At 39.3% G+C, this 25,164-nt stretch overlaps 1 protein-coding gene across 2 annotated transcripts in view; it reads right to left on the bottom strand.

The window, feature by feature from the left end:
• Nucleotides 1-3,653: 3,653 nt before the first annotated feature.
• The window catches only part of LOC101157471 (carboxyl-terminal PDZ ligand of neuronal nitric oxide synthase protein), a 48,617-nt gene continuing 27,106 nt past the window's right edge, over nucleotides 3,654-25,164 (bottom strand). Inside the window, exons 5-12 of one of the 2 annotated variants that reach the window (XR_002291301.2) lie at nucleotides 24,567-24,675; nucleotides 23,968-24,097; nucleotides 22,645-22,802; nucleotides 17,960-18,124; nucleotides 15,906-16,101; nucleotides 15,351-15,636; nucleotides 8,076-8,353; nucleotides 5,134-5,245 (exon numbers count right to left, since the gene is read on the bottom strand). Coding sequence is in view for 1 of the 2 variants with exons in the window: in XM_004074680.4 (XP_004074728.1) it covers nucleotides 4,672-5,245; nucleotides 15,351-15,636; nucleotides 15,906-16,101; nucleotides 17,960-18,124; nucleotides 22,645-22,802; nucleotides 23,968-24,097; nucleotides 24,567-24,675 (1,618 nt within the window). In the remaining variant the exon portion in view is untranslated. Of the gene's footprint in view, nucleotides 5,246-8,075; nucleotides 8,354-15,350; nucleotides 15,637-15,905; nucleotides 16,102-17,959; nucleotides 18,125-22,644; nucleotides 22,803-23,967; nucleotides 24,098-24,566; nucleotides 24,676-25,164 lie in introns of both variants that reach the window. The other variant, XM_004074680.4, reaches the window with a different exon arrangement.

Genomic DNA, 25,164 nt, shown 5'->3' with positions numbered 1-25,164 from the left:
AAACTAAAAATTAAAATGAGTCAAAAATCATTTCCTCCATGCTTTTGATAATAGAAAATCATGATTTAAGACTTAAAATGCACTCTAATTTTTGTTTTACATTTTAAAGTTCAATAAGTATTAATACGTTGTCATTATTTTAAAATCAAACATACAGATTTAGGATCAAAGAATATGTGCTAGTTAGAGTTTGAGAGGATTTATTAAGATGGGACAACTTGTACAAAGATTGTATTCTCATCTTGTTCACATTTTGTTGCAGAATGAGTCATTTCCACTTTGAAAACACGTTTTATGTCACTGTAATCAAAAGGAATTACAATTAGGTACATAGTGAAAAATACAAACCATTTGCTTAAAAATAGCAAAACATGTTTTATTGGGCTGTATAACATTCAATTTGAAGTAATTCTATCTAAGTTTGTTTGTATTATTTTTCCTCTTTTTAAATGTTTGTATGGAACTAGATTTTGATATAGCAACATTTCTTAAGCAAAACTGACTTGCTGCAACTTTCTGGTGCTTTTCTTCTGAAGATTAGTGTTCTTTTCTTATTTTCAGGCTAGTAAGCTTTTTCCATGACAGCTACCATGAGTTGCACAAACTAATTTTTATTCCGAACTTTTGGCTTCCAGAAGCTAACACTATGCTCCACATCTAACAACCCAAACTTTACGCGTCCTTAAGGAATTATCAGCCACAGGAAAAATACAAACTACCTTACTATTCAGCACCTTGCTACACTTCACAAAAACCACAGGGAGCCATTGGCCTCAACGCGTTTTTTGTTTTTTTTTAAGTTCTCCGCAGCACAGTGGAACCCTCTTTACTCCTTTGTCTGCTTGGATGTTCAGCAGAAAAATGAGAGGCTGCTACCCACGGCAGCCATGAAAAACCGCAGGGCTTCACATGCAGAGCTGCCAGGGATAATATTATGCTGTAACTCCATATTCCTAACCTTCTGTGCAAACCATCAATTATGTTTTACCCCAGGGTCCTACAGGATATTTTGATTTAAAAAAATGTTTGCATTGCTACTCACACTATAGTAATTCACATGGGTTTTCCTCTGCGTATGTTCTCCGTCCTAACACTTTTTAATAACCACAACCCATCTTTTGTTTTGAAGTTATTTGCTTCTCAAACCACACATCCATTTTTTCACTGAAATTAAAAAAAAAAAAAAACTCATGAGTTTAGGCAACACTTCTCTGTCATCAGCCGCTATGATGAGCTTCACAGAAAGAGTTCGTGGCTTTCAGCTTACAGCTGACCTTTCTGGGCGGCCCATAAAAGCAGAGGCTGTGAGAGGTATTACTTTTTCTCCACTTGATGTTATAGAGAAACCTTTCTGCAGAGAGGAAATAGTCTGCACCTGAGGTTATGTTATCTCCTTCAGGGTCAACAATAGTCTGAAGATCAACTAACTTTCTTCAAGCAACACAAACCAGAATTTCATATTTGCTGGGCAGATTTTTGAGACACTATTAAACGAGAAAAGCCTGAGAAAGTATGCTTTGCCGGGCCACACGAAAAGGACACGTTGAGTAGAATTCACAAAAGGCACGTGGTACTTTGAATAAATGTAGACAACAGACACCTGGATATAGAGAAGAATCCCTGATTCCTGCAAAACTGATGTCTTGTTCTCTACTTAATTAGTCATGTTTGAGTTTTATCAGGGATCTTTGTCTCATTCCAGGTGAAGGCTTATTGAACATTACTGCTTATAGAGAAGCTCATCAAAAACTAAAGCTTTTTTGATGTAAACTTGAAATGGAGCGGTGTTTTTCAGCGGTTTGATTTTCAGACATTTTATCACACAGATCATACCTTAGGTCAACCTCCAAGTTCCTTTCAAAATTAAAAAAACACCCCGTTTCTAATAAGATGCATAATTCAAATAAATCTCGCAAAACATTACTTGAATTAAAAATGCAAAAACGCCAAATCAAACATGGCATTTTGTGACTTGTAAATAATCGTAATAATAATAATAATGCATATAATAATAATGTGCAAATGCAACCTTAACTTTCCAAATCTATTTTTGTAAAATCTAACATTGGCATTGAATGAAGGTTCAGATTTACTAAATTCTATTTAGTTTGCGAGGATTGATCCGGTTCATGGATTAAAGCGGTTTTTATTTAAGTTCTAAACAAAATCTAAAGAAATAAACAAAAACTGAAGTGACATGCTTTTTCAAAAGGGCATCCTTTAATATAATTTCCTGTTCACTCATCTGTTGTGTTGTTTTAAACCAAACTATCCATTTTAAAAGGTACTTAGAGCAGCATTTAAAAAAGGGGTTTCTAACTTAAAAGCAAGAACTTCATTTCAATTCAATTTATGTTTTTTATGGTAATGTTTGTGTTAAAATAAAAAATGATTCTTTAAATAAATGAAGCACAAGTAAAAGCAATCACTGCAAAAATATACCAAAATTCAATGATTTATAAGTTTATCTCTTAATTATTCCAATAAATATGTAAAGTTAAATGTTAAATACATTTAACATATTTTAACAGCGATTCAGTTTAGTTTCCGTTTAGAGACCATCGTTTTCAAAAGAACAGCTACATGTTACCTTCTTTTTTTAGAGAGAAAGGTAACACAGCAATCCAATAAATGAATGATTTTCATAATTTAATTTGTATCATATGAAATGTAATACTACCATGTCCTGCAGTCTCATTTGAAGAGAGTCTGCTATTAAACACTGCTTTTTTCTTTCTTACAAAGTAATTGTAGGACATTTTTACTCATTTCAAAGACTATCAAAATGTATTTAATCAAGTCTGTTTTTACAAATAAAAGCAGCAGCCTATCCAGATGGGTTTGTCCTGAAGGGCCTTCCTCCAGTCCACACAGATTGATGGTGGTTCCTCTCTGACCGCCCCGAGTTTTAAAGCACAACCCCCAGAGCCGAGGTTTCAGTTTCAAACAACCTCCCGGCTTTTAAAAGCCGCATTAGATTGATCACAGATCAAATGCAGTCCAGTATTGAACGGCTACATCAAACAAGGCCCAAGCTACCTCTGCAGAAAAAGAGGAGAGGAGCGTCAAGACATGCTAAAGCCGGCATAACTGATCATCCGGCTGGGGAATACCACGTTGAAGGTTTGGCACAGAGTGGGAAGAAACCTCCTACAACTAAATCAAGACTGGGATTCTCTATAAAGATGAACGCAGAAAAAACAAACCAGCTTCTACAGTTTACAGCTTGTTTCTAATAAATACATCCCTCTGAGACCTTGCGGGTGTTTAGAATGTCACATTGTCTTGTTTAGCGACAGCATCATCTGCATCCTGCAAAACTAAAATGAAGGAAATTGTGAAAAACCCGACAAGTCTCAAAGTTCTGGGAAATGTTAAGATGCTTGGATAAATTATTGTGACCAAACTGAGCAAGTAAAGAAAAAGGCATCTCAATGGTTATGAATATATTTTCAACCACATGTGAATTCGTCCTTCTTACCTCCTCACAGGGGCGTTCGGTTTCCTCTGTCTGGACTTGTGTAGAAGACAATCGTCAACCTGAAAATTAAAGTGTTGCAACAACAAGCAATTTTTGTTTTGTTTTACTTTAACTCGCTCTGTAATTTTCTTGGCATGATATAAATACAGCAAAACAAAACAGGACAGAGATGTTTCTGGTACAACTTCTTTATTGTCTTTCAGGTGTTATTGCTGTAGAGCTCCCAGGCTGGTGAACTGTTGGGAAAAGCCACACTTCTGATTGGCAAAGGTTTGCTTTGTCATTTGGACTCCTTCCACTTTCTCTCATTTTTCTCAGCTGCTTCTTCCCTTATTCATTTTGTCTACCTTTACTATTCAAAGGTGACACGGCGAACTTTCTGTACCACTGGTAAATACAAGCTTTACGATAGGATTCAATACAAAGGAAAAACTTTCAATCATTCAGGTCAGATTTGATCTTTACTTAATTATTATTCTTTTTTTTTTCTCTTTCAAATTTGTGACAAAAAAGTAAATATTGAAATACTGGATACATGAAGATATTCATAATTTCAACAAAACTTTTTTTATTTTCTTGATCTTCTAGGTCCTCCTCACACAATTACTCCTAAGAAAACTACAACTTAATAAAAAGTTGTATTTATTGCTTCCATCTTTCCTGTTGTTGTTTCACATAAACAGATCCTGTTGGAACGGTTTTAGTCACTAAGGCAAAATGTAAAATCGCTTTGTAGCTTTTCTTTTTCTTCCTCTCTGACATTCTAGTTTCTTTCCATTCATAACTCTGGAAGGTGCATCCCAAAAGTTAAAGCTTTTCCCAACATCACCACTGTTCGGATCATCTCATATAGGAGTGCACCGTTTTCATTTTACTTTGCACTAAAGTGAGTGTGTAAAACAATATTCTGAGGTCAAAAACTAGCAAAAATAAAATGTGTTGATTTTTTAGGTTTCAGTTCTACAGCAAATTATCTTCTACATGGACCTTCCTTTATTCTCGTAGTTCAAATGTAAACAGACCATTAATTCCATTAGAAAAATACTAAATCTGTCGACTTGCTAATAAATTACACACTTGAGTATTTTAGCAATAAGTGTAGTGTCACATGTAAGTGGAACAAGTCCTGAAACTGAGCCTTGTGGAACCCCAGAATAGATCATTCCCAGTTTAAGAAGTACCCCTGGCATCTAGTCATCCACTTGACCCCGCTGGGGGCCACTCGTGTGGTCCTGACTGCCTTCCAGTAGCTCATCCTCTGAAAAACTGATGTGAAGGCAGGTGTCATCCATCCCAGAGATGGCAGGAGGCATTTCACAGGCTTCTGACTGGGAAGCTGTGCTGCTGGTTTCACGTGGCGGTGACTCAGAGGACGACAGAGTCGCGTCTCCGTTCTCCTGTAGGGGGTTTCCGCAGCCTCTGGCTGATGACAAAAACATCTGGCGATCTCCGAACAGGTCATCTTCGTCGCGCAGAGGGGAGAGCAGCGACTTCGTTTCCGAGCGAACGCCGGAGTCCTCGCTGGCTGAAGAGGAGCTGCTCTCGCCATTGCTTAGGGAGTGGAAATCAGCTGACGACAGGGAGCTGGGGGTCTCGTCCGCGAATGAGAGGCTGACGCTTCGGCTGGGGGCTACTTCTATAGTGCTGATTTCAGTATGAGGGGGCATGGCCGTGACCTCTGACCCTGGGGAAAATGTCCTGCTGGACCTCTTGCGATTCATGAAGGGTGGAGGGGGGTTGATTTTAGGTATGACCTGTTTATACCTGTAAAAGAAGAAAAAGAAATGACACATCCCAGTTTGTTAACTTCTCTGTCCTCATCGCTCACATTACACCTCATTAACCTGAACGCACTCAAGATGAGAGCTGCTGCTACACAAGACACTGACTCTTGTCTGGCTCCCTGCTGTGCTGGCTGTCAAGGAACTTATCTCCAGTGCGCAGCTCCCCTGTTGTAAAAATAAAGGGCCAGGGGAAGAAAAGGAGCCTAAGCCCAGTGGATGGGACTAAGGAAGCGAAGCCAGAGCTGCAGGCTTTGCTTCCACACCAGAAATAGAAAACGCTGCAGCCGCTGATTTCTCCACAACAAAGGCGAGACACACATCAGTGCGCACATCCACACAATTACAGCCACTCTCTTACAAAATGAGCCCTGGTAACAAATTTCACTTCCTACTGGATTCTTCCCAGTTATTGGTGGCGGCTAACCTTGTTTCCCCAAAGATCCGGCTTATTGTGCAATTCCGCTCAGAGAAATGAACTTACGGGGCTTAATGAGGCCTACAGTGTCTGGTCCTACAGGAGGAGGATGCTATCTGCAGCGATGATGGACTTGTTAATGTGGAAATACAAACTTCTTAAGAAAGAAAAAAAATCACCTGTCATTTTCTTAAGTGGAAAGTTCTGGAGGTTGAGCTAAACTATTATGACCATGCTAACAAAGACATTTGCTGTTGCATTTTTTTTTAGATGTGGTTGTTGTTTTACAACCGAAGTGAAGCGCAGAATAAATATCTGCTTTATTTCAGCCTTTAGACAGCAAATTTAGTTTGCTTCTAACTATTTTGAGAAGCAAATTAGTGGAGATATGAGTGAATTTTTACTCAAAATCACATAAAGTAGTTAAAGGACTGATGTCATACAAGCTTTTTTGCATTACATGACTATGTTTATATGCAGTAATCAGAACATGTATGTGTGTTGACATTCTCAAAACAACCGTACATACCTCTACTACCATTTACACAGTTAAAGGAATTCAAGTGGATTCTAAAGTGGAGAAAAAGCAGCTTTATGTTGACATGCAACATGTTGCAGCAGTAAGGTGTTTACACCATTAAGACAAATCCATTAATCAGAAATAAAGCCGCTTTTCTCCGCGTCAAAATCACCGGATTCACGTTGATCAAGCAAAACAGTCAAAGAGTTACGAAGAGCGCTGGCGAAAGATCTGGTGTTTAATGGTCAACACAGGGGCTTTGGTTGCAGTGTTGACATTTTTGAACTACATTAGCTCTTTAACCGTTTACGTAATCAATGGAAAGCTGCTGATTCTGAAGTGGCTTTGTACCATTATGTATACTTTATTGCTGGAAAGGGTTGCATATGGGCGTTAAGCCACTTTTCTCTGTGTCAGAATCTGTTTGAATTATGTCAATATCATAAAGGTTAGTTCAGGTAGTTCACAAATGTCAACACTGGAGCTAAAACTCTGGGGTTAAAGGGTTAAAACACCTTTTACCTGAGGCCACAAGAACATATGGTGCAAACCACCATGCACTTCAAAATAGTGGCTTCAAACATTTAAACACTGGAATATTCTCAATAATGAGTGCAAAAGCTACTACCAGAATGTCTCATCCTGATTAGAAATTGATCTTTTTATAGTCTCAAATCAGTCAAAGTTTAGTCCAGTGGCAAAATAAGGGTATTTAATTAAGCTATATAGAAAATGATGACCTGTTTTTGAATGCTTTCAACATCAACATTGTCTTTGGTGAACTAATGGTCTGTTGCATCATTGTGTCAGTAAAACTCAAATAGATGAAGGTTTAGAGTGATTCGTCACTTTCACTGACAGTTTCCAAGCCTCATTATTGGTGACCCATCTGACGTTCATGATCATCAGTAAATAGTGGATAAGTGGACAGTTTTCTCTTTGTTTTTGGCTTCATCTCGCCAATCTCTGAAGGGATACAGTCCTCTGTGCACAACCAGCTTGCTGTTCTAAAAAGTGGAATCTCAGATACGTATTTGACAGACTTAATCCCACAAAATTGACTTTGTGAAAAAAAAGCAAGAAACCCTATTTGCTGGACTCCAGCAAATGATGATGGTTGCTGTTTGAAATGTTCCTGCTTAAAATTGAAATTAGTAACAGCAGAATTAATGAGGAAATAAAGATTATTCACCCTATTCATTTAGAATGCTTATATGAAACGTTATAGAATGAGAGAAACTTTCACTTTAACGTGTAAATGCATGCAGATTCCTAAAATGTGATCTTTTTTAACAAAACCAATTTTCTATTTTTTTTTTTTTAGCTATGTGGGCTGCTGCTCTGAAAAAAGTGAAAATTGTCTTTTAAAATCTCTCAGCGCTGCGTTTTGTCCGACTTTTTACTGCTAATGACCTCAAATCTGGTATATTCAGAGGCCCAAACACCTCATGGCAGAACTATCACTTCACATTCTCCACCAAGCCAAAGCTTTGAGACAAAAAACACATTTTATACTCAAATATCAAAACAGGTGCGGATAAATCTATACACAACTCTGCTGCTTTTATGCGTAATCGTTACTTTAATCTTCACAAGAAACTGTTTTCCGCCCAGGTTATGAGAGGAGAAACGTTTGAGTTTATTGTGGTACAGAGATTTGAGACCTTTTGAATCGCTGATTAGCCCGATGCTAATGTGATTTCTAACCGACAAGGCCATGTCTGCATGTAAATAGAACTTATTATGCAGTCATTAGCTGAGAAATCACGGGGTGAGGCTCACCAGCACCCAAATGGGCGATCCACCACATGCTGGGCCCCATGCTTTTGCCACAGACACCAGATTCACATGCTGGTGGTCATGAGTAATACTCACATAAAGGGAGGTGGAGGTGGGGCAGAGAGAGGAGGATAGGAAGGAGGAGAAAGTAAGGGACTGATGCAGAGAGCTCCCCAGACTCCTGGGGAGAGGCGAGCTGGTGCAGCAAACGATGAGGAGGGCGGGGATGGGGACATGACGATGGAACTCATGAGCTGTGGGTCTAAAGCTGCTGCTTTGCTGTTATTCTGGCTGACTTTGTTTGATTTAGCTCAGACAGAGAGTGAAGGGACAGTTAGAGGAGGAAGAGGACGAGCAGGAGCGGATCTTCACACCTGTACCAAAGAGAGGCAAGAGTTAGACTAGAGAGGGAGCCGAGCAACAGATGTAGAGCGGAGAGCCTCACAGATCAGCGGGTTTACACGCCCTGGCTCAATGAGGTCACTTTCAGCTGAACTTTTACACACTTGGCATCAGGAAGCAGCCAAGGCCCTACAACGACCTCAGTTCTTCCAGGGTTTGCAGTTAGCGTTGTAGAATGGTGTTGCATGGGGCTTTTATTGGGATTTGCTTCTAAGTCCTGCCTAGATGGGTTAGGAATGCCAAAAAGCGGTCATACTATTTATTTTGGGAGGTTTTGAGGCTCAAGTCAGATCACTTGGGACTACGTCAACCAGTAACAACGGCTATTATTTTCATGAAAAAAACAGTCTGACAGTGGTTTATTATAGAGGTACAGACTGTCAATGACTGTCCACACAATATGGACAAATAACAGATAAACTGCTGAGTGTAAAATAATCAATCACCCGCTATTCCTTATGCATATCAAATCTAGTCGCTATTACTTGAACCTGGACGGGTGTATTTAGTTCAAATGTTGGACAAACTGAACTTGGGATTGAACGGAGACAACAAGCACCTGGATCCATTTAGTTTAAGTTAAAATCCAAAAACCCAGGTTCTGCAGTATTTAGCCCATTAAAATAAAACATGCTCTAAACTACGGTAACTCTTTAACCATTTACACAACTAAGGTCATTTCAACAGATACTGAAAGCAGCCTTATGCTGATATGCAACAGCCTTCAGAATCCGTTGGAATTACTTTAATTGCAAAAACGGTTTCAAGATCCACTCCAATTAAAATGGTGTTTTTAACATGTTCTTGTAGGTTTTTGGTCATGATGGAGGACATACATGAAGAAGATTGAGATTAAAACCCCGTTTCTGAGTATTTCATTATTCAAATTAGGGCTGCACGATATGAAGAAAACTCGTGATATGCGATATTAGTAATTAATATTGCGATAACGATATAATTTGCGGTATATAAACAATTAGCAAAAAAAACAAAAATATTATTCCCATTCCATTACAACAGCTTAAAAATTATACTACAAATGACCCTTGTTGACGTAGGAGGCGAACATACAACATAATAGGGCGCCATCCGATTAGTTAACAACGTGAAGGGGTCCATCTGATTGGTCAAATGCAGAAAGGGATTCTTTCAATCCATTAAACACTTCAAGCTGCCATAAGATTGTTTGGCCACATCTAAGGTAACCATTTATTGCAAATTTGCTGTCTTTTGCGATATGCATATTGCACAGCTTGATATTGCGATAACGATAAATTTGCGGTATATTGTGCAGGCCTAATTCAAATTATTGTGAAACAGGAGCAGACGAAGAAAACAACGTAGGTTTGTTGATTTGGCCTAAAAACGGCATAATCATAATTAAAAGACCACTGGGAACGCTTTTGAATGAGACAAGAGACATTTGGAGTGGGGCTTTAAAAGTTCCAATCATTGAAGGAGTGTTAGCAACGCAGCTAAACTTTTGGAACAAAGGGGCAAAAAATATGGCCTTCAGGAACATTTTCTAAACATTTGTCAGTAAATTCAAAAAAATATTTCAAATAGAATCATTACACATGCAAATATTTTAAGCCTTTAATTCTTGTAATGTGATAATAATGGCTTAGGTTTTGACAGTGAGTTTCCAAAATTGAATTTTTCTGATCAATATTAACATTTTTCCAGTGGCTCCAAAAATGATCTTCCTTACTGATCAAATACATTTAATAACCATCTATTAGAAAATAATCTTTACTTAATTTTCTAATGGAAACACTGGTTGTTTTTAACTGAAGGAAACAGTCTGTTTCTGGACTAATTAAATGTCATATATCAACAACACCAACAGCAGAAGGTAAAAACTTTCTATGCAGCAACTGAAGGAGAAGTGACTCATAAGCTCGGAGCTTTTAATAACTCAGTCGATAAACGGGGGGGAAAAAAGCAGCCAGTCAAGAGAATAAAAAGCATCTTATTCCATAAAAAGGGCCAGAAAGAAGTTCCATAGGCAGGGACTACAAAAGAGAATCAATAAGAAACGGCCCTCTCACTTAAGTCTTTGACAAGAAGATTTCCCATTTTCAAACGTTCTTTTTTGTATGAACTGGAAGACAAGCAGAGTAGGTGAATTAAACAGTAGGAGGAGGGAACTCAGAGGGGACAGGGAGCCTTTGTAAATGCAACTTTCTTTATGAGCAAGAATGATGGCACTCGTGTGAGATGTCTGCGTGGGACGTGAAGAACGTAGGAGGGGAAGCCGTCGCAGCCAAACCTACAGTTTGTTGACTCTAAAAAAGCACAGCTTCGCCTGACAGAGTCTTCTGACTGACACCGCTAAGGATTCGTCCTCCAGATCCTCACATCCAGACCAACATAAACCTGGGAGCAGATGAATCCTGCTGCCTCCAATTGACAGGATCTGCATGTGAAGGAGGACTTCTGGAAGTGTAGAAACCGAGCTGAAAATAAAGGAAACAGCATCCGATCCACTCCCATCACTGCAATCCAATTATTGCCAACAGAACTGTGCCTGTGCAGCTTTGGCAGACACACACGACGAGTGGAGGAGTCAAGATAATAAAGAGATGAAAAAAACAACAATGAGGGCAAGGAAACGACTCAGATGAGGACAGGAAATCGGCACATGCAACGTGCCTCACTTTAAAATGATCCACCGTCTAAATTAATGTCACTTAAACACATGTTCATCTTTTGAGCAAATATCTAGGACAGCATCTCATTTGGCGGCACACTGAACTACACCATTTCAAAAATGCTCCAGAGTGTTTGTTAAAGTGAGTCCTTGTACAAGTCTGTTGGAAAAGAGTACGCATCACTCTCCCAGACTATAGCCGGAATGCTCCAATAATGAAGGAGTGCATCTTCATAGTTTACCAGTCGTGATAAAAGTTTTGAACAGATTTTTAAGTGCAGTGTAGCACAGGTACACTCTAAAAAGAGAATTTGGGCTGTAGTTGGAAAGATGCACTTTTTTTACATTGTTTAACTTAATTATTTAGTTTGGTGAAAATAAATCATTTTTTTAAGTTCATTCAACTTAAAAATAACACGTTGTTTTCTGACATAGTTATTTTACTTTCAATCAACTTAATTCAATTAAGTTGGTGTTACTTTAGTGTGAAGCTATCAATGCGTCATGGCATCATAACATAAGGCAGCGCAAGGAATTATGGGATAGCATTTTCTTTGCCTATCTGGCCAGATTGGGGTTTAAGTGTGAGTTTTTATGCATGGGTTTTGTTGACTAGCTGTTTTACTTTGTTTTAACAAGTAATTTAAACTGTTATGTTTATTTCTTTCTGCACCATGAGTTAGAGTTTGGTAGAGGATGATGATCAATCCCCTCGTGCCGTAAAACACCGTAAGCTTCAAAATAAAAGACAGAGTTCACAACATGCAAGTTCCTGCCTTGTAAATAGCTTTTTAAATTATAATACCTTGATGTCTGTATTTATGCTACATTTTCTTGTTCTTGCTTTTTTTAAACTTAATTCTAAGTCTTTTTTTCCCTCTGCTGTCAGCTGCTATGGTGACAAACAAATTTCCCACGTGTGGGATCAATAAAGTATCTCTGATTCTGATTCTGATTGTAATGCGAGACATTGCTGGGTCATTCATGTCTTTGATAGGAAAATTACAAGGCCCAGTGGTTGAAACTTTAGAAAAATGTGTCAATTTAAATTGTATAAACCAAATTGAATTCAATTAGGTGTGATCAATTGAAGTGATTCAATTAACTTGGATCAACATTTTTCTTTTTAAGAGTGTAATTTGGTTGCAGGTCAGTACAACCAGAATTTATAAATAAGAAAAACTGCTGATTATAGAGAAAATTAAAGGATTTTAAGCTCCCCTTATGGTTATAATATGGTAAAAAAAATATGGTAATCCTATGAGGGAAGTGTAGAAAACAAGCAAAATCTGGAAAGGGGTGCAAAGAAACAAAACAGAACTTAACCAATGGTTTCAGTGAATTTAAATAAGTATTTCTGAAAGGTCACAGCTGTTTAGCTGCTGCTACGTTATCTGTTTTAACTGAGGGGTTATTCAGTGCAGCAATAACTGACATTTTTGTTGTTTTAATATGTCGTCTGCATTTTTAAGTGCTAGAAATGCTGTTTACTAAGAGATTCAATAAATGAAGCACATAGGTGGTGAGATGACTCATGAATTCTCTTATTGGGTCTAAACTGCAGCCGGACGGTGGGGTTTGCTGCATCATTTCAAATAATAGGGAGAAGAGGCGCAGCGTGCAGCCGAGGAAATCTAAAAGCCAGATGGAAATGTGTCGGCGCAGAATGCCTCTGCATGTGTTTATATAGTCTGGCATATGTAGCTGCGGAAGACCTGGGATCAGCATCCAATCAAATCCAAATCATTACTTTTTTCTAAGGAAAAGGCTAAAAAAAAAAGCTCTTTTTGTGCCAGAGGCACAAACAGGCTGTCAAGAAAAGAAAAAAAGACAGAAAATAGTCTTTTATTTTCATCTCCCTTCTTCTTAAAGAAGAATTGGAGAAGTCGTCCTGATCCGAGGCGCTAGAAGTTTTTCTCAGTGAAGCAGGTCCTCATGACAGCCGTAAGAAGACTAAAGGCTCATTAAAAAGCTCATTAAAACATGATTATGTCTTCTTTTTTTTAGCTTCACCCAGCAAGAATTTATAGACAAACACAGAGACTCCAACTTGTTCGGCAGCCATATACAGAATCAAAAATATCCTTAAAAAGCATATTTCACAGATGACTGCTGGAAGAACATGAGAGACGGAGACGTTTGTTCTCTCTTGTTCTCCCACGCTCTTTCTCAGAATGAGTAATTTCCACTGAAAAAACACAAACACAGGTTTTCTCTTAATTCCCCCTAAAGCCTCTTCAACTCACACTTTCACCGTCAAACCTCATCCCCTCCGGGTCTCCCCCCCCTCCCATAATCCCCTGATTACACTTGCTTTTTCATTAGCTGCAGGCGTTTTTCGCTGAGTCCAGCTGTTCCTCGGTAATAACACTAAAAGCTACAGGATGTGTATGTCTCCATATCGTCTGGACAAACCGACACAGTTGGAGTCCCAGCACTATATTTCGCCTCAACTCCGCTGGACTTTGACTGAGAGTAGTTAAGAGGGTGTCTTCCCCCTTTCTGCACAGCCGAGACCACAAAAACAATGGAGGAGTTTGAGAAGATAGCGTATCCGCTGCTGAGTCTGTGGCTCTCATCACACTAAGGAAGCCGGAGGAGAAACACAACAAATCAGTATTGACAGCTAAACTTTGGAAACTGAACAGCAGCTTCCTATCAAAAAGGAAGAGAAAGTATTCAAATGGAAATGGCAGCTAACACTAGCATATAGCGGTTTTCAAAATATTTTTAGTTGGTACTGCCCCTTGTAATAACAGCATATTTAAATAATTGTCTTTATGGTCAGACTTTCCACTGCAAAGTCTTTTATTTTGAAATTTTAAAATAAAAGACTTGTTTCACATTTACGTTCCATGTAACACAAATTCTAAGCTCAGTCAGTATTCTATACACTCCATGTCTATTTCCCTTCTGTTTCTGGATAAAAAATGTTGAGATTGAACCTTTTCTGCATGTCTGTAAAAAATGTGCCGTGTGTTAAACTATATCGTACATTTACTAACGCATGACTCTTGAATTTTGAAGCTGGCAGGACGTTTTTCACAGTGGGAGAAAGTTCCATTCCAGAGAGAAAAAGCTCGATTTTCAAAATAAAGCATCACATATGTAAGTCATTTTTTTGGGGATAAATTGGAACTTCAGGAGTCCTGCTGAACGGAGCGCGCTCAGAGCAGCTGCTTCTCTGATACCTGCTGCCTGTGATGTGCAAATAAAGCAAAAAACTGCGCCGTGTCTATGCAACCCCATGCGTTTTGCCTGGCTTTTGAGACCACAAACGGAGAACCAGCCTCCTGTAATGTTGAACTTCTTATGCCAGACAAACCATAATATGAAGATAGTCATGTAGCTAAGCTTGTTATGCAGTTGAAGCTCATTTAGTATGATGATGACGATGATGATGATACCATAGAAGAATCAGTGGCAGGCACTGACGTCAGATGCAAGCAAGTTAATCAAACAGAGGTTGTTTAAACTAGTTAGGAAACAAGTTTTAAGTTTCCAGAAATCCCCCTGAGACTGAGAGCAGCTGCACCAAACCAGAACCTGATACTCGATTGTGCAGCACATCAGCGGTAACAGTGTCAAGCTAAACAATAACTGCTTTTTAAAGTTCCCTCTCCTCCCGACACTATGTTGTTATTGAGCCACCCCAAAGGACAAGCATACTATGATATTCAGCTGTGCATCTAGAAAATAGCTATGCTTTCAGCCTTTAACACATCATTCCTGAATGACAGGAACTCCCAATGCAAACGATAAAGGAAAGAAATGGATTCATCTTGTGATGCAGAAATTCTATGCTGGAGATGCGACAGGTCAGAGAAGCCGATTTTCCTTGCATTGCAGATTGAAACAGAAAGTGCTCAGCCAAACAGGCCTAGGGTCACCACACTAACCTAGTGAGCTGTGAAGGACAGAAAAGTCCTTTCTAAAGCCAAAACAATGTTTGTGCATAACACAAAGCAGTGGATGCAGTTTATTTTTCCTGAACTGAAACTGTAAACCAACGCAAATGTAAATGCTGGAATAAAGTAAGTCTGGTTAAGAGGCCATAGCCTTTAAAGATCGTGAATTGACATCTTTTTTTTCAACCCTTGGTAGAGATCGGTAGAGTTCTATTTTTATCCGGTTTTCAGGCACAGATCACAGCAGAAACCTGGTGGTTAGCATTTAAGAAAAGCATATTAGTGTGAGGGAATGGGTATGATGATCAAACGGGATTTGAGGACACCAGAAAACCTGACACGGGAAGATTTACTGATCAGCAGGTGTAGTAAACCATGTGTGAACAGCTTCAAAAGTCTCCATCTTACTTTTCATCGAAGATGGCAGAGTTTCTGTCCTTCTGGTCTGCATCGCTGTTAGCCCTAATGAAGGGCTGGGGGTCGGAGAGCGATGCTGCCGTGTCAGAGCCGTTTTCCAGGTTGAGCAGGTTGATGTAGGACTCGGCACTGCCCACCTGGATGGGGGTGAGAGTTGAGGTCTGGAGCGGCCATGCAGAGGTAAGCTGCTCCAGGGTCTGACTGTAGTGATTCTTTAGGTTCAAGGAGAGCGATCTGGCAGATGAAGAAACTGAGCTTCCCTCTGACTGTGGCCCACCTAGAGTAAATGGAAGAACAAATGTCCCAGAAATCTTTAGGGTCAATTTGACCCAGTCAGAAAAAGTTTATGAAAATAGTTTTCTTGTTTCTTTGTTAAAAGCAGATAGAAACTTTTATCCTGGGTCAAGCTGACCCTATTTTATTCATTTTACACCTCCAATTTAATTAGCACTACTAGATATTGTTAAGTATAGAGACCTTAAACCATTTTGAAGACTAAAACATGGAGTGAATGCCTCTTCCCTGAGGAAATCCCTTTTCACTTACTGTGTCCGTTAGGTTGAGGCTCCGGATGAGCTTGTGTTGCTTCTGGGCAGCGCGCCTCCAACTCTTTCAGCTGCCGCACCAGCAGCGCCAGGTGCTGCAGCAGGTCCCTGTTCTGCAGCAGCAGCTGGTGGATGCGGGCCTGAGCCTCCATGCGAGCCGCCGTCTCTGCCGCCATCTGGTCTTTTAACAGCTGCACCTGTAGGTGGCGCAAAAATGACCAAAATGATCAGATGTTTTTTTCCAGCAAAAACTGGATTGATAATCTGGTTATTGTAAAGACACTGCATTTTTACACTGGTATTAGAATTAAGTGGGTATAGAATATTAAGGCCAGAATCATTTCGTGGCATGTTTTAGAAATCTGTAAATTTAAGTCTTCAGCCTGATGCTGTCATAATTGGAACAATGCTGCCCCCTAGCGGTAAAGTCTATTTATAACATCTATTAATTCTGATATGATCTGACTACATCCACTATTTCTAAAAGCCTTGGGGCAAAAATGAAAAAAAAAAAAGCCTGGTTTCAGGGACAAACACACAAAAGGTCAAGAATGTAACAAACTGCAGTTTAATTATCTTTTTTCTGAGGTAATTAGGACACAGTTTGGTAAAAACACTCATGTGAATGCGCCAACAAAAAAATTCTACATCACCTGACAGTTATGCCACATGCGTTAATAACGCAAAAAATGTGGAGGGCAAAAAGATGCAAGTGAGTCACTGGGGTCCTCGGGAAGACTACTTCTCAATAAATAGTTTGTGTAAGATCTTGTAAAAGTAGTTCTAATTAAAATATGAAAAATGTCCCCTGATAAAACCTGGGGTTTTTTTTGAGAAAAAACAGGCAAAACAACTCATTTATTTGCCTTTTCTTTTCTGTTTATTCAACTTCAGGTTTCAGGAATATACTTTGATTTAAAAAGATAGTTGTGGCCACCTAAATTAGAATGATACCAGTCTTTCGACATTTTAGAAAGCATATTATGAAGCAAAACAGCTTTTTTTTAATAAAACAAAAAACCTCTAAGGAAAAAAGAAAAAGATTCAAATGGATCCACCTGAAAAATGATCAGAAATAAGAAGAATTTCTGATCACTTTTATCTAAGAACTTAAAAAGTGATTAAAACTACAGTGGTTTGTACTGAAAAAGACTGTAGTTTGTGTTGATGTTTCTTGTTTAATCAGTTTAAATTTTGAAGTTCACAGTTAGGGTTTAATAGTGAATAAAACGTAACGTTTGATAACAACCCAGATTTAATGTTTATCAATTTTCATTTTTCAGACAGAGTTTTTTTAAATTTTATTTCAAATGTGGACTTCACAGTCATTATGGTTCAAATGTTTTTAGATGTGTGTGTCTTTGTGATGAAATGAAAATACCACTGCAATAAAAATGTTCAATAAACTGTTCATTTGCACTTAACCGTATTAAAATAGTTTAAGAATGCAGGCCCAATGGTTGGCCTTCACACATTTTCACCTCACCAAATCTGGCCCCAAAGGCAAAAAGTTTGGACAGCCCTGCCATACAGTGTAAAACTAGCTGTTTTTACTGAACCATGAAAAGTTCAGAACAGAAAAGGTCATTGGTTTGAGACACTTTATAGGTAAAGAGCTACACAGTTAGAAAACCTAAATCCAGCAGGTTTTCTTCAACATTTTTGATCAGGTGTGTTTGACTAATGCTATTGAAGTTTCATCTTAATAAAAAAACGATCAGCTACATATATATATATATATATATATATATATATATATATATATATATATATATATATATATATATATATATATATATATATATATATATATATATATATATATATATATATATATATATATATATATATATATATATATATATATATATATATATATATATATATATATATATATATATATATATATATATATACTTAAAGACAAATTCAAAAAACAACTAGAATCACCACCTGAACCTGACTCAAAATGTTACTGGAGGAAGGCGGTCCAAATGTGAAGCCTGGGGTTCTCCAGAGTAATTTTAGTTATTGTTATGCAGACACGTTTCTCACCTGGGCAATGACCACCTGTGTGTGCTGCTGCTGCTGCTGGAGCTGCTGCTGAAGAAGCTGCAGATAGTGCTGGGATGCTAGTGGAGTGAGAGTTGGAGAGCAAGGGCTGCTGGGTGTGATGACGCCCTGGGACGTCATAGTGTAGACTGACCTTCGATCAAAGTCCTGGCAAAGAAGAAGAAGAAGGAACACATTCATTGCAGAATTTACTGATAAAAAGTAATGGGGCTTAGGTTCAAATGACCTAAAAAAAATACCATACCACAATTTCTGACTCAGTGTTTTTATTTTCACATCAGTTTAAAGCCAATTTTATATCTTGGACTCCAGTGTGGTGCAATCTTCCAGAGTGCTGTGCAATGATTCATAAAAACTAGATCATCTTTGAATACGGGTCATTTTCTCTGCTCATTTTATAGCTTTCTGTAAGAATATTTTTCAACTGTTTTTTTTCTTCTTCTAAAAAAACAAAGTATAATATTATTACAGGTTTGAACATTCAATGATGTTGTAATTCCTATATTTCACCATTAGGTGGCAATCTTTTATAGTTTAAAGTCTTGAATGCCAAGCTTCATGGGAAATTCAAACAAAAAATAAACTTGGCTGTTTTTTTATCAATTCAAATTATTCGAAACAATTTAAAAGTAACAAAAATTCGAATTAATTTACATAAAACTGATTTTAGGAAAGGACATTATCTTGTATGACACCAAATACACATCTCCAAGGAGACAGTGCTACTATAATCTACTAAAATCTTTTATCCTGTTCTTCTTTTATCAAACCTCATTCTTTTTTTCCTTCTCCCTCTCTCTACCGTCTTATCTTGGCAGAGCAGATGTTTGTGAACCCCCTGTGTGGGATTATGGTGGCGTTCCGCAAAAATCAAAGGGAACAGACTGAGTGTTTGGGATTAGGTGTCCCCCTCATACGGCCAGTGAGAATATGCAGGTTACTTGCTCCAATCCCTTCAACTGGCCTTTACCGGCATTATAAGAGTTTATGTCTACCACAACGCAACCCTAACCATTCAATGACAAATCCAAAGGAAAACCGCTGAGACACAGGGAAGCCTTTTCTTATGTCATCCTTTACAGAACAGCAGCTAAGGATTTGAGGTTTATAGTTTATGCAGGAGTGAACCGATCAGAAAACAGGAGCTGCAGTTAATGATCTGTCCAGGTGCTGGAAGAGATGCCAATGATGGAGTTACGCCAGCCCTCAAGGGATGCTGTGTTTGCATGTTTTCCAAATATCCTAAATGGGGCGGTCGACCCATGATCGTTAGATTGCAGGTTCGATTCCCGCCTTGCACGCCCATGTGTCAAAGTGTCCTTGGGCAAGACACTGAACCCCACCTTGCCTCTGGTGGGAGGTTGACCCCAGTGTTCGGCAGCGGAGCCTCCACCAGTGTGAATGTGTGTGTGCATGGGTGAATGGGACTGTGACTGTAAAGCGAAAGAGGGTGGAAAGCGCTATATAAGTATACGCCATTTACCATTTACCATCCTTGCTATACTCAGCTGATTACCTGGACAAGGTGAGTCCAGCCAGTGTTAAAGTGCCAGAGAAATAAAACAAGCAAGAATGCGGCTGAATGTGGATTTACGCTGTGGTTACTTAGCTCAGTGACGTTTTTAGCAGCTTTGTGCTCTGATGATGGCGTAAAAAAAAGAAAAAAAAGAAGAAGCCCAAGGCCAAATCACTGACTCAGGGGGACAGAGTGGACATCCTGCAGCTCCAAAGGCAGACAACAGAGAACATTGGAAACCAAAGCACAAGAACGATACTACTAAATGTTATCACAGTAAACAGCTGCTTCTCTTCGCTGGAGAAGATCTTTTAAAAACCTTCCCAGTCCCTGTTTAAGACTCAAGTTATTGGTGACCAGAAATGAAGATGCTAATAGACCTCCCCCTCTCCATTTAAAACATAACATTATGGTACCTTTAAACAGATTGCCACACAGCAAGAAGGCCCTGCTTCAAGCCCCCACTGGGGAACCTGAAAAAGCATCACCTTTCTGTGTGGAGTTTGCATGTTCTCCCGGTCCATGCGTGGGTTTTCTCCGGGGACTCCGGCTCCCTCCCACCATCCAAAAACATCCTTCATAGGTTAAATAGTTACTCTAAATTGTCTCTAGGTGTGAATCTGAGTGTGTATGGGTGTGTGATTGTGGCCCTGTGACAGACTGGTGACCTGTATGTCCCCTGCCTACGCCTATAAGTGACCCCAAAAAGGACAAAAACGAGTTTAGAAAATAAATGAATACATAGTTTTTTTTTCATGTTTCAACCGTTCAGTCAACTGAAGACCATCCAACTATCCAAAGATATAAACTCCCATGGGGTCAAGTCAGGATCAGCTTAAAGTGAATAAAAATCACATTGTAAATTAGGGGGAAGGGGGGGACAATTGGAAAGAATTTGTGTACTTTTGTGTGGCATAGAGTAGTGACAATATTTGAGATATCAGAGGAGGAAAGGCAGACAACAACATAGGCTGTTCTGCAAAGGCTGTTCTGAAGAGGAAATGACATTACAATAACTTTTGCCCTCGATGTCAATCATTCCCCCCACCCCCCACCCCCCCACACACAAAATCCTCCGGCGGGCGACCGTGTCGTGCATTCAAGAATGCACGCAGCTTGTAATGGAAATGAATAAAATGGAAATTACCGTAAATTCCCGACTATAAAGCGCACCCGATTACAAGCCGCACCCACCCATTATCACGTGTTCAACTTCTTTTATACATACACAAGCCGCGTCAGAGTACAAGCCGCATTTATTAGGCAACACCTGACAAATCACGTCCTGACTCCCAGAGTAAGTGTAATTCATTTGCACACTGTGGGAGGAGTCAGCCTTGCCTCAGGCTCACGTATTTGAGTACACCCACATCTGCCAAACAGCATGGACCTCTATTCTGTTCACAAGTTCCTCAGTTATGATTTATTTTAATTTATTTTATTTTTTTATTTTTTTTACTTATTGACAATCTAAGTATCACACATAAAATTACAAACAGTAACCATATAATCAACATTACATCCCTCAGTTATGATGAGGAAATTTACATCCGCGATTCCCCATTTTCCATGAGTCTTAGGGGCTAAAGGCGGGGCCAACGCCCGGCTCGCCACACTGTTGTACGTGTTTAAGAATGAGCAAGTATCAGCAGTGCATGGAGGGGTGAACGGAAACAGCTCTCCTTCCGCTTGTGTCGCGGCAGCGTTATGGTACTAACAGGGCTGGTTAAAAAATACACCAGTAAAATAAAGCAGCGGCGACTGAAAAGCGCGCGCCTCAGCGCGATACGCACGCCTCAGCCCGGCGCGTGCGTCAGAAGTTTCCTTCCACAACAAACACTGTTGCTCCGCGGACGCCTCTGCACTCCGCGCTCGCCAAGCGCGCTCCTTGTCTCCCCTTCCTATCTTCTCCGACACCTCTGGCAAGGGCGGCTCCAAGGAGGAGCACTTCGTCCCCATTGCGCCGGTGGACGGAGAAAATCGTGTCTGTGCAAAGCAATCGGACTTAATACTGTACGTTTTGTGGATGAGGGGCGGATGCGTTGTTACGTGTGGGAGCCATCAGACTGCCATCAGCCCTGCAGCTCTATGTGATGAGCAGCAGGAAAACATGTCTCCAGCTCACACGGAGGCTGTGAGCTTTTCAATGCAAAATTCCGCTCAGTCCTTAGAAACCGTAAAAACGATCACATCGATTTGTGTTTCCAGTCGTGTCCCGACAAAAGAAAGGCTGATGTTATTCCCACATATTTACGTGCAGCCCAGCTGCAGATTGCAGCTTTTCCGTCAGCAGCTGACCGACTTTTCCAAACCCGTTGGTGATGGTGGATTTTTTCACGCCGCTTTTAACGCTTGCTTTTAACTTGAAAGCTTCATCATATTTTAGCGGCGATCACATGCACGTTGGGTCTAATGGCACCAAAGGATTCTGGGATGCGGCCGGGCATGCATGTTTCGTTTTGTTGAACCATGACTGAAGTGTCTAAGACCTGAAGTCATGTCCATGCTGTTTGGCTGCTCAGAGGTGTGTTGAAAAACAAATGACTTGTGCTTGGTGTTAGATAGAGAATTCAAACCATTCACTGAGTCCGAAAGTACGTGCATGGCGGCCGCCAATTAAATCCATGAATTAGCCGCGTCACTGAATAAGCCGCAGGGGCTGTAAGCTCAGGAAAAAAGTAGCGGCTTATAGTCCGGAAATTACGGTAATAACTAGCACGCATTAAATTTGTCGTATTTCCTCGCGAGACAGAAACTTCTGTTGTAGAATGAAGATGTGTATGTGCTGTTGAAACCGTGCACATGTGTGTAAGAAGAGGGAGTGCGTGGAGTGCAAGAGGGAGTGAGAGCTGCACGCAGGGAGAGAAGGAGAACAGTAATAAAAGGCTTCCCCCAGAAGCCCTTGAAGTCTGAACACAGGACTAGCAGAAAAGGTAAATTATCAGCAAAGATGAACGTGTTTAATGTGTTCATCATAGTTCCAATCACGCACAATATGCAGAACTTTAAAAAAAAAAAAAGAAAAGTGCAGTGATGCGGTTATCGTCACACCCCTATGTGTCCGTTAGCCTCAATTGGTTGCAGTGAGAGTGGTGGCCACTCTGTCCCCACATTTTCTGCCCTTCCTTTAGCCTTTCTAACTCTATCTTACCTTCAGAGATTGTCCAGGTCTGACAAATTTCAGTTCAGTCAGGCTCTGCAAGATCTCGCCGACAGCTTTTTCACAGAGTGAAGCTTCAGCTGAAGAAACGTCTCCTTGTTTGCTCTTCTCCTTTTCCTTGTCCTGCTCGGCTCCCGTTACTTCACGACCTTTAATAGACCACACAGCATGGAATAACGCTCCATCAGCAGCTGCCTTCAATCAGGATTTGTATTAACTGCTATTCTAGACTTTCCAATATTTTTTTTGTCATCGAAAATATTTAAATTTTTTAGCTTTCAAATTTTTCTTGATTAGGTCTTTTTTATTATTTTGCTTGCAAAAGTATATTTTACTTTGTGTAGCTGTAACTTTCTGACACAAGTAACTATCTGCCAGATCCAAGTTTAATTGCCAGGCAGCCAGCTTTGCGTGCTCTCAGATGAGTGTGAGTTTGTAAATTATAGATAAATGTCATTTGGCAAAAGAACATTCCTTTGTAAATGAGGGTGATGTTAAAAAAAGGAGATTTTTAATGCATGAGAGCAGCATGTCGCTGGAAGTTTTGGCATTTAGATGCCACTAAACTGATGGGGAAAGTTTAAACTGTTTAAAAGTTTGGTTGAAAATTAAAAATCCTGACACTGACACTGAAAAAACAAATAAGGTGCTGGAAAAGCTCTGTGTATGTCTGAGCAGGATAGTGCCATTCATCTAAAGTCAGCTGGATATTTTGACGAATTTGGTTAAAATTATTACAGGGATTGAATTCAGCAACTATTCTATGTAACTTCTTCTAAAGTGATCTGTGCCTGCGGGATTTGTGTGACAAAGCTATAATGTGGTTAAAAAAAGGCTCAATACTTGCGCTTTTACTTTGAAAAAACACATTTTATTGTTCCAACTCACCCTTTAAGTGATTCCATTGAACAAAGAGAAAAAGGGGCTGAAGTTTGTTTGTTTAGTTAACTGTTTACCACAGAGGAGAAAACATTTAAAAAGAAAGACTATGAGAACCGTACTGGCAGGAAAAAAAGATTTGCCGATTTTGGATCCGTCTTACACAGCCCTCCCTGTGCCTTTAAGGTTGCTATGGTGATGGTACCTGGAGCTGAAAATACATCTTATTAACTGCTTCTCCCCTGAGATTCTGATGAGCAGAATGGAAAGGCTTCTAGAAAAATCTGTGGGTTTAGAAAAATAAACTATGACGGAGTACAAAGAAATTAGAGTTTTTTTCTGCTATAAATGACTGACTAAACACAAAATAATGAGCATTATGTGTCTCCATCTTTTTGCACAACTCAAAAAGTTTAATTTGCAGTATCTTCTGACCGTGGGAACCGTCCTCCTCTGTTGACTTGTCACTGTCTCCGTCTGCGTCCTGCTCAGCATGCTGCAGACTGATTTTATGGCAAACCTCGAACGCCTGACCCACAGTCCGCACGATGCGCATTGCCTGTGTCTGCAGAAACACACAAAGAACAAAAAAAATTACAAGAGTCATCCTCATGTAAACATTTCTCAAATGGGGATGATTTGTGGCTTCAAATTTAATTTTTTCTGCCAGGAAAACACAGCAGAGGCTCAAAGAAATAACCAAAATGTAGGGAATGATTGAGGTCTGAAAGAAGTAGCTCTTCTCTGTCTTTTAGAGAGATGGTTTTTAGCCTTCAGTGCAGGCTGGGGACCTGCAAAGTGAGTTAAAGGGAACTGAGTGAGATCAGATTGAATCCAGACGCACAAATTGAATAACAAAGTGGGAATGATTCAAGAGATTTCAATTAACAAACCCTCCACTCCCAAAGAAAAAATTATATTAGTTTTTTTATTTTATTTGACATGTCATTTAAAAAAAAATTGGGTTACAGATTGAAGTTTGGCTTTTTGGGGCATTTATAAGGCTGAGTGTTTGAACGGAGCTAGATCTCTACCTTCTTCTTGGATTTGAAGACGTTACATCTGAAGGAATTGCTGGAGCCATCTCTGGCGATGTAGCTGAAGATCTTCAAGTCCTGCGAGTCATGAGACACGTAGAAAATTCTGGAAAACGCAATAGCAAATGTGTGTAAGTAAAAGTTATACAGAAATATATGTATACAAACCAAAAGAGAGAGAGTGTAAAAAGCAGCTGAAAGCTTATTTCAGTGCTGCTCCTTTTTTACAGAGAACAAACGACATGTTGTGCAGTTTGTATCTGCATTTTACTAAAACCTCAATCTTTTATTGATCATAATTGACCAAATACATAGTTTAGAATAGGTCAAAATTAATTTACAGAAATGTTTTTAAACTCCTAGGACCTGGCGACCACATATGTGGACATCACATTTTGGGTTATATTGATTATTAAAGCAATTAGTAGTTAATTCTGCCTAAATTGTGACTACGTCTGTAGAAAAGTTAGTTAAAATATGATCCTGGTCTTAAGAGGTCATAATTTTAATAACTACAAAATGATCCGTAGTTTTTTTTCCTTAAGTGTTTTATTGCTTACATTTATTGAAATGTTTTAAATGATAAAAAATGTAC

The sequence above is a fragment of the Oryzias latipes genome, chromosome 12, assembly GCF_002234675.1.
Source record: "Oryzias latipes chromosome 12, ASM223467v1".
Classification (NCBI taxonomy): Eukaryota; Metazoa; Chordata; class Actinopteri; order Beloniformes; family Adrianichthyidae; genus Oryzias; species Oryzias latipes.
The sequence above is the reverse complement of the archived record's forward strand: the minus strand, read 5'-3'. Positions and strand labels throughout refer to the sequence as shown.